The sequence below is a fragment of the Enoplosus armatus genome, chromosome 15 (assembly GCF_043641665.1).
Source record: "Enoplosus armatus isolate fEnoArm2 chromosome 15, fEnoArm2.hap1, whole genome shotgun sequence".
NCBI lineage: Eukaryota > Metazoa > Chordata > Actinopteri > Centrarchiformes > Enoplosidae > Enoplosus > Enoplosus armatus.
Window position 1 is genome coordinate 18,640,406 of NC_092194.1, and position 13,927 is coordinate 18,654,332.

A 13,927-nucleotide genomic window follows, 5' to 3' on the forward strand; every position below is an offset into this window, starting at 1 on the left:
CTATGAATAACTGTAAAAGATAATGGGACAACTAACCAGTTTGTGCCTCCTTTATAATTTCCTTTTACCCACAACACTCAGCATACCACATGTGCACTCTGTGTGTGTCTAAATTGTACTTTTTGTACATGTGACGTCATGGTTGAACATCTGTGCTAAATCCACCTCCCCTCCGGCCGTCAGATCTCTGGGTGGCCTCTGTCCTGCTCCGTCTGTTTCTGTGTCTACAGACACCTGCTAATTTTCGGCCGTATATAGTTGGTGTAAGCCGGCGGGGGGACAGCGGCTGGGGCGTCTTTGGAAGCTGCAGTAATTGGGAAATACATTTCCTTTCAGCGCGTCCATTCATTCCTTTTTTGTTTTTGTTGTCAGAGGTTTTCTTTCATGCTCGGCCAAATGACAACAGAATTAAAGTGTCGAGCCATGCTTTCCCTACAACAGCTTTACACCCCAGAAAACTTTGTCTTCTTTGTTAGGGGTGGAGGGTTGAAGCGAGAGGGAAGAGCAGATATAAACTGATCTCGTTAACATTCCAAGAGACACTCCTGTTCCCCCTCTCTGCTCCTCATCCTCACCTCCCACAGCATTTCTCCACTCACACCAGGACATGAGTGGACCAGCTGGCACCGAGCAGAGGGGGGGGGGGGGGGGATGACGCCCCTGGGGTGAGAAACAGCACCGGAGTGAAGCGCATCCCACCTCTCACAGCTCTGATAATGATACCACACGGACTCTCTGCTGAGTCTCTACGGTGGTCCAATAAACAATAATCCAGATCATTCCCAGTCTCCAGTTCGTTTAGTCCTCTATTTTTCTCCCTTTATGTCCAACTGCCCCTTCGTTTTTCTTCTCTTGCATTTGGCCTGACCCTCTTCACAAATTCTCTCCATCCTTTCTGAGAAAACAGCCTTTACTCAAACCGCCTGGTGCACACAGAAAGCATTAATGCTGACCCTAATTGTGCCAATTCCAGCAGCTCAATAGCTCTAATTACAAGGCTCTTCACTGAGGCACTCAAAAAGCCGCTGAACTGTCATAGCCAACAATTAAAAAATATCTATAGGGACAAAGGCTGAGAGAAGGGGATTGAGGGAGGGGGGGGGGGGTTACCCATTCCAGCAAAGGGTGACCGGATGGCCCTTTTCAGCTCTTAAAAGCCCAGTTTCTGTGGATTGAGGGGTTGCTGAACTGAAGCCGGACACCTGCACTCAACAGTCGGCTTCCCTCGCTCACCCTCTTTGGTCTCTCCACCTTCTTTTTTAACGGGCTCTCAATGGGCCACACAATTTATCTGAAAGGGGAAGATGGAGAAAGAGAGAGAGCACAGAGGGAAAGAGGACGTGGGAGCCAGAAGTTGAGAGTTTGTGGGACGACTACAGTGTGGGACCAGTTACCAGAGTCCATCTAGTGCTTTTCAGGACGGACAATAATGCAATATGATCAGCGGAGGAGGATTCGGATCCTTTACTTATGAAAAAGTAGAAATACTGTTACACAAAAATACTCTATTAAAAGTCTTACACTGAAAATGTCACTTCATTAAAAGTGTTATTAACAAAATGTACTTGAAGTAACAAAAGTAAAAATACCCTTAAAGCAGAAAAAAGGCCCCTGGCCAGTGTTATACTATCACATTACAGCGTACTATTGGATTATTATCATTATATAATGCACTAATGTGTAATTACCAATTTACTGTTGTAAGCATTTTATATAGTTTTGGTTAGTTCAAGTGATAAAAGTGCAAATCTTATAAGATTATCATAAGTTTTACGTGTAAAATCTGAATGTAAGACGTAACTGTAACTAGTTGTTAAATTAACATAGTGGATCAAAACGTACAATATTTTCACCTGAAATGTTTCCCTAAAAATTATTATTAAAAATATAATACACTTGATTCTTTTATATGTAATTTTGATACATATACATTTGCTTTATTGTGACATATGTTGATATTGGTTAAAATGTTTATTGATAATTTTATATTTATTTCAGATTTATCGCCCAGCTCTACTCTCATTCATAGTGCATCATGAGCAAACATTATTAATTTTTATTACTGACAATCTTCGCAAATCAAGAAATCCTCACTCTCCAGAAACACTAATGAATGTGTGTGTTAATAAGTTTAAGTGTTGGCACTGCAGCGTGTCATGGACTACATATTATTCATTTTGATTAAATCTCTCCACACTGAGTTCTTCATATTGATCAGCTGCAAGTTAAATTGTGAACAATAATTAGGGATAAAGTTGCACACACAGCTGTTTTTGCCCAATCAGCCTCTGAATCCTCATCCCTTCAACACACACACACACACACACACACACACACACACACACAAATCTACAAACACAGGCTGACCCCCTGCAGTGCTTGTGACAGCTATTGACTTTCCTCAATAGATGTTTTCCATTGTAACCCAAGTACACAGGCTAAATGTCACGGCAGCAGGATCCTCGGCTGTTACAGAGCATTATGTGTCTCTGAATGGGGATGAGAACCTAAAATTTGACTTCACAATTGCTCGTCCATTGTCCCTGTCCTCAAAGACTGCTGATAATACACCGAGTGTCCCTGCAGCTGCCGAGTCTCCGGCTCCTGTCCTGACTGACCACAGCAGCCTTTCCTCCTCTCCGCAGAGTTCATCTTGGACCACTTAAAGGTGGGCGTGGCTTTCTTAGACTTCCCCTCCCTCGCTGCGATTGGTCAGCTGCGAGTGTCAGTCAGTGCCGCTTCTCCCTCCTTTGCTTTTAAATGAAGTTGCAATGGATACAGGCGCGACTCAACCTGTTGAAGCCGCGATGAACAGCTGAACCTCCCGCAGTGGATAAAACCGATCACCATGGTCACCGCCGAGTCATGACTTCTCATCCCCCGCGTGGCACTATGTGAACAGTTACCGGAGAAGTAGACACAGGAAAACAGCTAAAGTAGAGTGAAGGAGTGTTTTTTGGAGCGTGCTGTTGTTTTTATTTTCCCGGTTTGGACCTGTTGGCCATCAGTGTGACAGACGGACACACACCGTCTACCTGCCGCCGCCTGCTCCGCGCTCACTGACCGTCAACTATGTTATTGTCACGTTTCCTTCTCTTCACCTTTTCTCACTTGTTCCTCCGTTACCTGCCTCAAGTGTCCGCACAGAAGCCTGGTTCACGGGTGAGTGCATCTGTCTGCTGCTCTTTCTTTTAGGTAGAGAATAATACTTCAGAGTACATATTTCACCTCCCAACAAAAATATAACTATAATCTGTAACTTCTCAGACAGTCCTCAGGTGTTTAAACTGGAATCTTCCTGTGAGAGAAACTCATAGAAGTATAGAAAGACGTGGATATGAGATCCATATTACTGGAAATTATAAGTGCTCAGGTGTATTACGCAATTCATGAGGTTTTTATGCACAACCAAGTGTATAAAACGACCGCGATTGCTGATTTTCTGGTATAATAATAATAATAGTCCCACCAAGCAATCAATAAAGTCAACAAACTGCGTCAAATTCAAGGACTTTCCAGACTGAAACTCAACGACTCAAAAACAGCATGTTGTGGGAGTGAGACATAAATTAATTAAATAGCTAAGTTATTACTGATTTTGTCAAGTAAAGGACCCCTGCTGCTGCCATAAGTAATGAATCATAAGTAATATTTACAATCTTAATGCTTTGAGGCATAATGTTGTTTTTCTTGAACCCACAAACTATAACCACCTAACTTTCAAAGGATTTTTCAAGACCTCCATTGTATTTATTTTTGAGAAACAAGTCTCTATGCTTCAGCACTGTGGGTTACTCAGTGATCAGCTGCTTTACTCTTCCAAAAAAAGACACTCCGGCTGTCGATGGCTGTAAGTTTGAGACTTGTTCCTCAAATTGTCAGCTGATCACATTGAGTCACTACAGAAAGAGACTCTAGTCCTGATTGCCGCCTCTCTCCAGGTGGTTTAGCAATACTTCAACCCACCAAAATACAACTTGTGTACTTTTTGTCAAGAAAATTTAACTTATGATGCTGCAATCACAGAGTAAGACATGATAACAGGCTATTTTTAAGGCTATGGAATATAAACAAAGGATGTTCAGTTCACTGTGATCACTAACCAGAGTTTAACCTGCATTTCCTTCACCACAGCACCCCGACTCTTATCCCTTCTACTTTTCTGGGACGGATCTTGTCACCGTCATGTCCTTCCAACTCTCTTTTTTAAACTCCCTCCCCTCTCACACACGCTCTTTCACTTCATTTGTCCCCCCTCTTGTTGAAGCGTACACCCATGGCACTGCCCAGGCAGAGAGGAAAATAAGTGATGGGGAACAGCATTGTTTCACAGATGCAGCGTAATATTTGTGGTCGGGGGGTGACTCAGGGAGGGGATGAATATGTTACACTCTCTCACATATTGGAACTATTTCACAACATCTTTGAAACCCTCCCGCCCTACACAAGACACTGTGGTCAAGATGGCTCGATGGAGTCTTTGCGTAATCACTTCTCTGTTACTCACTTTATAATTGTTTTCCTACTGGCCAAGTAATGAAAAAATCCAAGTGTGTGATTTTACTTTCACACAAGTGAATTTGGTGTTTGCTATATTCATTTTGTGACTGATTCAGGTGGCAGATCTGTTGTGAGCCACACAGGATGATACAACAGGTGATCGGAAAAGAGAAAGGTGATTTCATTGGACTTTTCTGTGACTGACGACCTCTCTGAGCTGTCTTGCTGTGGTGAAATTTTCCAAACTGCTGCTTTCTTCCTGTAAAGGATTTCATGCTCCTCTGCAGGCTGAGAAACTCTATCACCCTCAGCTTTAGGAAACCCTTTCAAAACCACACTGGATAAACTCCAACACACAGGGTGATGTCAATTTGAAAACAAAGCTGCTTCTTAGTCCTCGAAAAGTTGTCACATTAGAGACAAAAGCTTTTCAGCAGAGAAGCAATAAAATGCTGAAAACGTGTCCACGGTTCGATGAGCCATTGTAGCATCTTTATCAACTTTATCGCCATAAGATTAAACTCTCTGCATCCACTTCATCCTCCGCCTGGCCTGGATTGGGCACAGAGGAGGAATAGTCACACTCGGCCTTCTGCACACCCCCACTCACACCACACTAGATACTTTTAACATTGCTCACAGCTGCCGTTATACCAGAATTCACACCCCCACTTTCCACATTGATATCAGGGGTGAAAGCCTGAGCTAACTTCACTGCATAGCACGGCTCCTTTCTCATTTCCCCGGAGGCTCCATGATGCAATAAGTTCACAAGTCCAACATTTCTCAAAAGTGGGGAATACGAGTGATTGGGACACTTTAGACAATATAAACGTTTTGCCTTGTGATTGTTGCTGTTGGTGCAGTCCAGATAAGTCTGTCTTTCCCACTCCCTCCTCAGTGTAACTTCTCCTTTATTGTTTTAGCAACTTGTTCAGCGGCTAGAGGCAGGGCAGCACCACTCAGAAGATGAAGGTGTGTGATGATGGTGAAGGATGGTGATCACACATTGTCCAATGATGGTAGCGCAACACAATTTCTGCATAAACTGCCGGGTCACAGTCTGAATGGTTTACTTTAATTCAAAGACAGTAATAGTGGTCTCACCCAAAAACGTTCTTATGTATCTTTATGTGAAATTATTCTTTTTTTTACAGTCTAAGAGGATCAAAGTTGCAGGTGTTAATGACTGCAACAAGACATTTTGCAGGTTTTCTGGTCCTTAGCACCAGTGTCAATGATGTGTCTAACAAGGCAGGTGGTGGGCAGGCAGGCAAAGTCTTATTTCCTCTACATTTTTTCTCACACTTTCCCGGAGGGGGGGGGGGGCTAACAAATGAGGATGCCATCCACTCTAAATCATCTATCCTTAATCCCCTTCATCAAATCAACCTGTTGAGTGCCAGGGATGGGACGTGATGAGCAGTCGACCTGCATACTTTGGTGACAGCATCAGTGAAGACTCATAAACTCATTGAAAAACAAACGTAAACAGCCCGGCCCAAGCGGTGAGGCAGCCAAGACTGCATATTTCCAGCTTGGGAAAGTAGAGCCCCGGTTCAAAAGCAGGAAAGCCTTTTTATTGGTGTGAGGTAGATCACAGCCACAGTGCAGGTGTGAGTGGTCTGCATGTGTGTGTGTTGATGCATGCAAGCATGTGTGTGATTACTGTATGGTCAGCTAATGACTCTTAATTATGCTTACAGTGCACAAAGGAATGGAGCACTGGACTCTTTAAGACAGCGAGAAAACGAATAAGAAAACAGATACTTAAAAGAATTCTGACATTTAAAAGGTTTATTCACCCCAGAAATGTCTATCAGTGGTTTGCCATACATGTTCCGGGTTTGGTGTCAGTATCTCGTGATTCTTTATAGGCTCATCATCTTCACTGATGTGGAGAAATCATGTGAGAGAAAAGAACTGCAGAAGAGGTAGAGACAGCATTTTTTCTGCCTGGTTTTCTCTTGCACTTAAAAGAAACAGACAAAAGCAACAAGCTCACCTCCGTTATGTCAAAATGAATTTGCCACTGCAGATGAGACAGGTTGAGAGAAAGCAGGTACAACACCAAATAGCTAAACAATGGACAGAATAACGAAAAATAGACGGAATGTGTTGGACTTCAGCAGATTAAGGAATTAATGAAAAAGTATCCAAAGTTGTGCTTTTTCTTTGTCAGTATTTGGCTACTGGACACTGGATATAACAGACTGGAGCTTTAGTATTTACACCGAACTACTTGGTTGAAACTTTTAATCAGTGGCATCTTACAAACCCGTCAACTCAGCAGTGCTGTTGTCATTCTGCAGCCAACAGGCTGGACAGCAGCAAGATAAAACAATGATGAAGAAATGCAACAAATGGACCGGACTTTTAAGGAATCCTAACCATTCCTGCAATGTGCTGGGAATGTGTTTGTCAGTACTTGGGACAGCTGTTCAAATGAGAACTCTCCAGAACAATTTAGATAGTAAGGGCGAAAAGTGAGGATATTCTGAGCTACATACAGAGCAGTCCATGTGAAGAGACCCAAGACCCAACAAACCCACCTTGCCTTAATAAGAACGCTTTCTTACAGATCACCGTATGAGGGAGAAGATGTTCAAAGCAAACTAAAAAAGGGATGATTTTATCATGTCAACTGTTTTTGGAACAGTACATTGAGAGAAACTTAAAACCGGAGTCACATTCCTTGTATGTGCACACATACTTGGCCAGTAAAGCTGATTCTGATTCTGACAACATAACATGTAATCAATGCCTTTCCAAAAGAAGATGAGTGCAATATTTTGGCAAAAATCTACTTAATGTACGTGAAAGCAGAATTACTGATTTAGTATGCTGCACATAGAATTATATGTACATTAGAAGGTACATAACTAAAGCAATAAGAGAGGCTGTAATTACTTTTGACCCCTGGACATAATAAAGTTGTGTCAATTAAGACAGAATCAAATTTTTATTTCTAAAAAAGTCATTACAAGGGGGCTTTGATGGAAATGAGGGACAGATTGAAGAAGGAGAATTAAAAAATAAACCACAGGATAGTTAAAACACATCGATGTAAAATGTTATATTGTGTTTTGAGTTGGAGCATGTGTGTGCAATTAAGGAAGGAAGGACGCCTATTATTAGGATAAGTGTTACACAGTATTTTATAGACATCGACATGAAATGGAAAGAGAGATATTAAAGAGGACAGAGTGAGAAGTTTGTCCCTTAAGCATCAAACCACTGGGATGAAGAAGAGCTGCTGACCATAATCACGCAGATGTGTGGTGCACATTTCTCTATTTAGTCTTTATGGGAAAAAACATTCTTGGCAAAGTGATAAGGTCATAGTTTGGCATCACCGTCTTCTGTGAAGAGAAGTCATGAAATACAAACCTTTCAGATTAACTTTGTCCGGACTTTTTGTACAGCAGCAGTTTCTGATTAGCCAGTTAAAGGAAAAATCCCTTAAAACAGTTATTGGTGATGAAGCTTGTGGTTTTGGGTTCTTTTGTTGTACGGTGGTGTGAGTTTGAATACTGATGCAACAACAAACATATGCATGATTTTACTGCTCTTAGAACCTTGCTGTTCCTGCTTAGTATATTGCTATTGAACAGATGATGGAAACTCAAAAGGATCCTCTGGGGATCATGAATGTGCTCCACAACCAGCCTGTTGCATTATACAATATTGTATGTGCACATGGGAATTATGGTGTAATGGTGGTGCAAGAAAAAAGGGCACAGCATTACAAAACTCATACTTTTTCTGAGGATCATTGACATTGAGAGCAAATTTCATGGCAATCTAGTTGTAGCATTTTGATATTTCTTGTGTATAAAGATTTAAGGGTTGTGCTAGAGGAAATCTCATGCAATCATGGAGGAATTTTATGACAATCCGTCCGTTAGATTTTGACGTTTCTTGTGTACAGAAGGTAGAGAGGTATTACAGGAAAGGTCAGGTTGTCACCAAAACATTAAAATTGATCCTTGTTGGATTAGGAATATTCACAGCAAATTAAGTGAATCTGGCAAGTGATATTTAATATATTGTGTATGAAAATGACATTGAGGGTGGTGCTCTAGAGAAGCAAATGTTTTAGTTTATCCTCTTTCAGTGTGTCCATTAGAAACTGATATTTCTTGTTTACAAGTGGGAATTTAGGCCCATTGATGGTGCTATAGGAAAGGTTTGGGGTTCATCAAAGCATCAGGATTTGTCCTCGAGGGAATATTCACAGTCACTCACTTGTCCTTTCAAGTGAGTGACTAAGTGTTGGTCAAGGGGACATTTGCTGGACAAGAGGTCATGATAAATAGGAACCATACTCTGGGGATCAGGGATAGTCATGACAGATTTCAAGGCATTCTGGGTAGTTGTTGAGAATTCATGATCTGGACCAAAGTGTTGGATTGTAAAACAGATGAAAACTGCCATCCTGGGGTCCTGTCACTAAGTGGGCAATAATTGTTCATCAACGTGATGTTTCTCAAACATCAATGGTATGGCTCTAGCATGGCAGTGTCGGTCAGTCTATCACTTTGGTCCAGACGAAAACATCTCAACAACTATTGGATAAGTTGCCATGAAATTTTTCTCTAGCACCATCATGAGGTAGTCTTGACAACTGTTGGATGGAATACCATGCAGTTTGGTGCAGACAGTCATGGTCTCTGTGAAAAACTGTGGTTTCTTTACAGACTTTATAGACTCTAAGTCTTGTTAGTCACACAATTTGCCCCAGCATCACACATCATCATCATACAGGAAGAACTCATATGAAAGAAACATTGAAAGCAAAAAAAAAAAAAAAAAAAATCACATCTATTCGGTGGGGGTTGTTGAGAGGCATTCTGGAAAATGTAGGAAATCTAATTGAATTAGAATAAACGAGACAAGTTGAGGGAAATGGGGCACGCTAAGAAATTAAATGACAACTTTAAAGCCCCAAAATAACCACTGAATTCCATTAAATGTCAAACAAATTTCTTTTACTGAAAACTTCAGTAAAACTTCAGGTTCACAAGCCAAGGCCTGACTTGACTAGACACCTAGGCTCCACTTATATTTCACAGGACACTGACAGATGGCTTTAAGGGTGACTCCCCCAGTGACCAATCAAATTGCTTACATATGTCGATTCCCTCTGATAACTGTGTAATCAGCAAACGCATTTCATGCTCAATTTCGGGGCTTTCTAATCACTGTAATGAAATGCAGTCAGTCCAACTCTGTGATTTCAGGCACGGATCATCACTACTTCACTCAGCCTGTCCTTTCCTCTGCAGATCCTCCTGATAGTTCTGGTTTATGGGGTGCATTTACATTTACGTAATTGTCTTGTCCACTATGGGAACTTGCTCCATGTAAATTCAGTGTGTTAGAGATATGCACCGGAGCTTGTTTGAGAGGAATACTGCCTGTTGAAAGAGTTATGGCTCTCTGTAATCCTTCCGATTATCAGGACGGCAGAAACACTTCCCCTTCCCTATCAAACTAGCTCAGCAGATTAGCCTCTGCTCTGCCACATATTTAATCGTTTCCTTTGATATGAGCGAGTGTGTGGTCTCAGCTTGAGTATGCAATAGTGGTGTGAAATCTATTGTAATGTGTGATGCGCGCGCGTGCACACACACACGCACGCACGCACGCACACTTCCTGGGAACAGCAGATACAGCTGACTGTTCTGTAGCCAGGATGTAGCATTAGTGACAAACAAGGAATGTTGTTAATCAGATTTAGAGCCATTTCCGAAAAGGAAGAACACCTCCCTCTCCGCCTTACTTCATTTTGATTTCTTTACACCACTTCAAAAAGGAACATAAGGAAGTCATCCTCCTCGTTAATCTTGTATTTAATAACCTGACATCATCTAAAGAGGAAGTGTGATTTCAGCGTTGTGTGAAATCATTTTTCATCGACTTAATCTGATCTAAACCTACTAGAGTCTACAACCATAACAATACGTAAAAGCTGCTAAATTAAATATTTGTATATTAACAATGAATCAAATTAGATGTGGGTAGATGCTACCTGCCCAGCAGACGCACACAGTTAGCAACTAGCTGGTGAACATAGGGGAGCATTTAGCAGCTAAAGAGCCAGGTAGAGTTGGTAGAGACCAAAAACAGAGCTAAAAGAAAGTGAATATTGGACTTACATTTGCTAGGTGGCCAGAAACATAACTCCAAATAAATACTAATGATGCTCACATTCACCATATCAGCTTAAAAGTTAATAATATATCAATGTTGTGTGTACAGCTTGTTTCTGCTGCCCCCAAGTATTAATTCAGGTTTAAAAAGAAAGCATAGCTGACAAATGGCACTTATGCTTTGATGATTCCATTACACCAATTGTAAAAACCCCCAAAAACAAACAGATACCACTATAATGCTGCCTTTAAGCGTGTGGATAACTGTCAGTTTGTTTTCAGCAGAATCAACAACAGACTGCTTGATACTTCAGTTAAGTTACAGACAAACAGAACCCTTCATTTTTCTTTGTAGTCCTTCATGTCTTTGTAGATTCAGCCCAGAAAGAGATGAAAGAAAACCAAAGGTTATTACTGTTAGTGTTAAAGTCTCTATCCTTCTTGACTTTATTGCTCTGCGCTTTCTCCACCAGTCAACTTAAAAAACAACTTTGCTAAAACTTTACTTACCGAAACATGACAGTAATTACATAAAGAGCTCAAATTAAAAGAAATGGTGGAGTAGGAGACTACACTTTAATGTTTTAAGCCTAATCCTCACCCTCCTGCTGCGAGCAGCACACACACTTTGCACCTCCCGTGTGAAAGTTGTCCAGCTCCTTTAGTGCTTGCCAGTTCACAACATATTAGAACTGTGTTTTAAGGGTTTTAAAGGGTTACTTTGAAAATGTTAAATTACAGGTTACTTTTTCAAGACCAACCCCAATTAGACATTTAAAAGGAATAAGGGGGAGGAGAGGAAGGGCGCAGCTTTTCATACATTCCTTTTTATTTTCTCCACTTTTTTTATAACACGGTTAAGTCAAGTGTGTTAATGGAAACAGCATGACGGATGGCATTCGCTTTATAGATTTCCTGAAAACTAAATGCTAATTATCGGACAAAAGTGATTACCTCTGCCCATTAAAAGCACACAACAGTACACAATTAGCCCTGACTTTGGTGGACAACTTTCATTGGCTTGTTACCTCTGTGGTTGGCTCACTTTTATTCTCCTTTCCCTCCATTTGACTAATCCACTTGTCGGCTAGTGAGTGAATGCCAAAAAAACGCCCGGTGATTAATGACACAGGGATGCATCAGATGGCCATATATGTATGTATTTATGTATGTGTTGGTGCTGTTGCATTGTTTGTTGTTGTTGTGCCCAAAGGGGATAATGAGGCCGTCACACGTTAGCATGGAGCTGGCACAAACAGCTCCCTCTCTCACACACACACACACACACAAACACACACACACACACACACTGATGCTTGTAATGAATCTCCATCTGTGCATGAAAAAGCCTTTTCCTTAGAAGCAGTGATGTCATTCATGTCAAAGTGCATGTTCCTGTTAGTTAGACAGAACAGACATTTTTTCAACCACACAGGATGTGATTTAACCATCCCAAGTGATCACGGCAGGGTATGAGCTTCAGTCGACTCCTGTTAGAACAAAGCGGAGAGGGCTGTCATTGAAGTGAGCTTCTCCAACTAAAGACTTTTTGATTAAATTGAGTTTAAATCAGAAAAATCAGGAGAAACTGGCAAAATTGCGCTCTATAATAACTAACATACCGCATCCTGTATTTGTATTGTTCCACCTCCAGTTTTACATAGACCACGCAGCAAAATATTTTTTCCAAGGCATGAATATTAACACTCGCCCCTGAAAAATCATCATTCATTCAATTCAATTATCAAAGGAAATTTTACTGTGAAGCCCAGATTAAATCTGATCTGGAAAATGACGCCAAATCATGCTGACATGTCTTTAAAAATGTATTCACCCAAATTGTCTTGTGTTATTAAGTAATTAAGATGTTTCCGTTACAGTTATTTGGAGATGAAAACTCAAAGCTTTGGCAGTAAGATTTTAAAACTAACCAGTAGGTATTAAGTAGCTTTAATGGATGTAGACTGGTCGAGTATAATTTTGACTTTTAACAGTGACTGCAGTACAGCCACAACATCAGCCTTAAGAACATCGAGCTTGCTGGAAGGCCTTGCTGCAGGTTTGAAACCTCATCTCTCTTTGCAGCTCATAAACGGTATCGTACTAGCACACACCACGACTCATTGTCAGCCAATGACAAGCCACAACTGCTACCGCAACTGTACTTACGAACATCATTAATTACTAAATCAAAGGACCACCCCAGTGGGTTTGCAAGTTTTCGCTCCTCAGCTACAAACCATGTAGACGTTACGTATTTTCTGAACATTTTCAAAAGCAGGTTAAAGCGTTTTAGATTTTTGGGCCCAATTTTTTCGACTATAAAAAGCACCCAGTTATTTCAATTTGTATGAAAATTGACATGTAAACTCTTGTTCAAAACCTTGTTTGACTTGTGTAATGCATCATAGTGAACTTGTGAAGTCATTTTATGTACTTTTCTACTGTTCCAACCATCTGCTAGTTCCATTAATTTAAATACAATATTAATATCTATTAACAGACTCTTGAAACTGAATGTAAGCTTAAATGTTTTGGTAATACATTTTTGTTTTCAGGCAGATTGATTTGAGGTCTGCACTACATACACAATACACAGTCACATAGTTTGAACAATTGTTAGCAGATGTAAAGTGTAAGTGATTTGTTTAGTTGGCTAAAACATGCATCACCACTGGTATGGCCCTTTAGTGGGGAACTCCACCGATTTTATACATCAGAATCTGTTTACAGGTGTAGTCTCGGGAATACTACTGCAAAAGTTGTCTGAACCTTTTGTGACGTCACTTGAGTCAGCGTGTGAGCTCACCAGACCTCTGTAGCCCGCTCCTCATCTCTGCTGCAGGCTAGAGGCTCAAGGCTACATTAGCTGCTACTAGCATAACACACCTGAATCTCTGACCGTCGGCGGTGGAGTTGCATTGTGGGTAATGTAGGCACCAGGTTTTGACATAGAAGACAAATGTGTATTCACCCCAGAAACAGGACTTGTATTTGTGCTCACTCTTCTTATTCCTGTCACCACAGCTCTGGTGTGTCGGGGATATAAATCAGCTGACATGTTGTTAGACATGTTAGCAAGCCTGTTATCTACTAAAGGAAAAGCCAACAAGTGTAATACATGTGAAAGTGGGATAAACTGTTTATGTCCTGATATACGTTTGTTTTTATACCCAGATCTGCCCAAACAAATGAGCTCTCCCCTTTCCACATTAAGCCAGTTGGAAAGTTCAACTTAATTGCATCTAGGAGACGTAATCCACAGATTTGTT

At 41.0% G+C, this 13,927-nt stretch overlaps 1 protein-coding gene across 1 annotated transcript in view; it reads left to right on the top strand.

The window, feature by feature from the left end:
• The first annotated feature begins 3,072 nt into the window (after positions 1–3,072).
• Positions 3,073–13,927, top strand: part of smoc1 (SPARC related modular calcium binding 1) — a 43,301-nt gene continuing 32,446 nt past the window's right edge. Inside the window, exon 1 of the mRNA XM_070920559.1 lies at positions 3,073–3,162. Within this exon, the coding sequence (XP_070776660.1) occupies positions 3,073–3,162 (90 nt within the window). The remainder of the gene's footprint in view (positions 3,163–13,927) is intronic.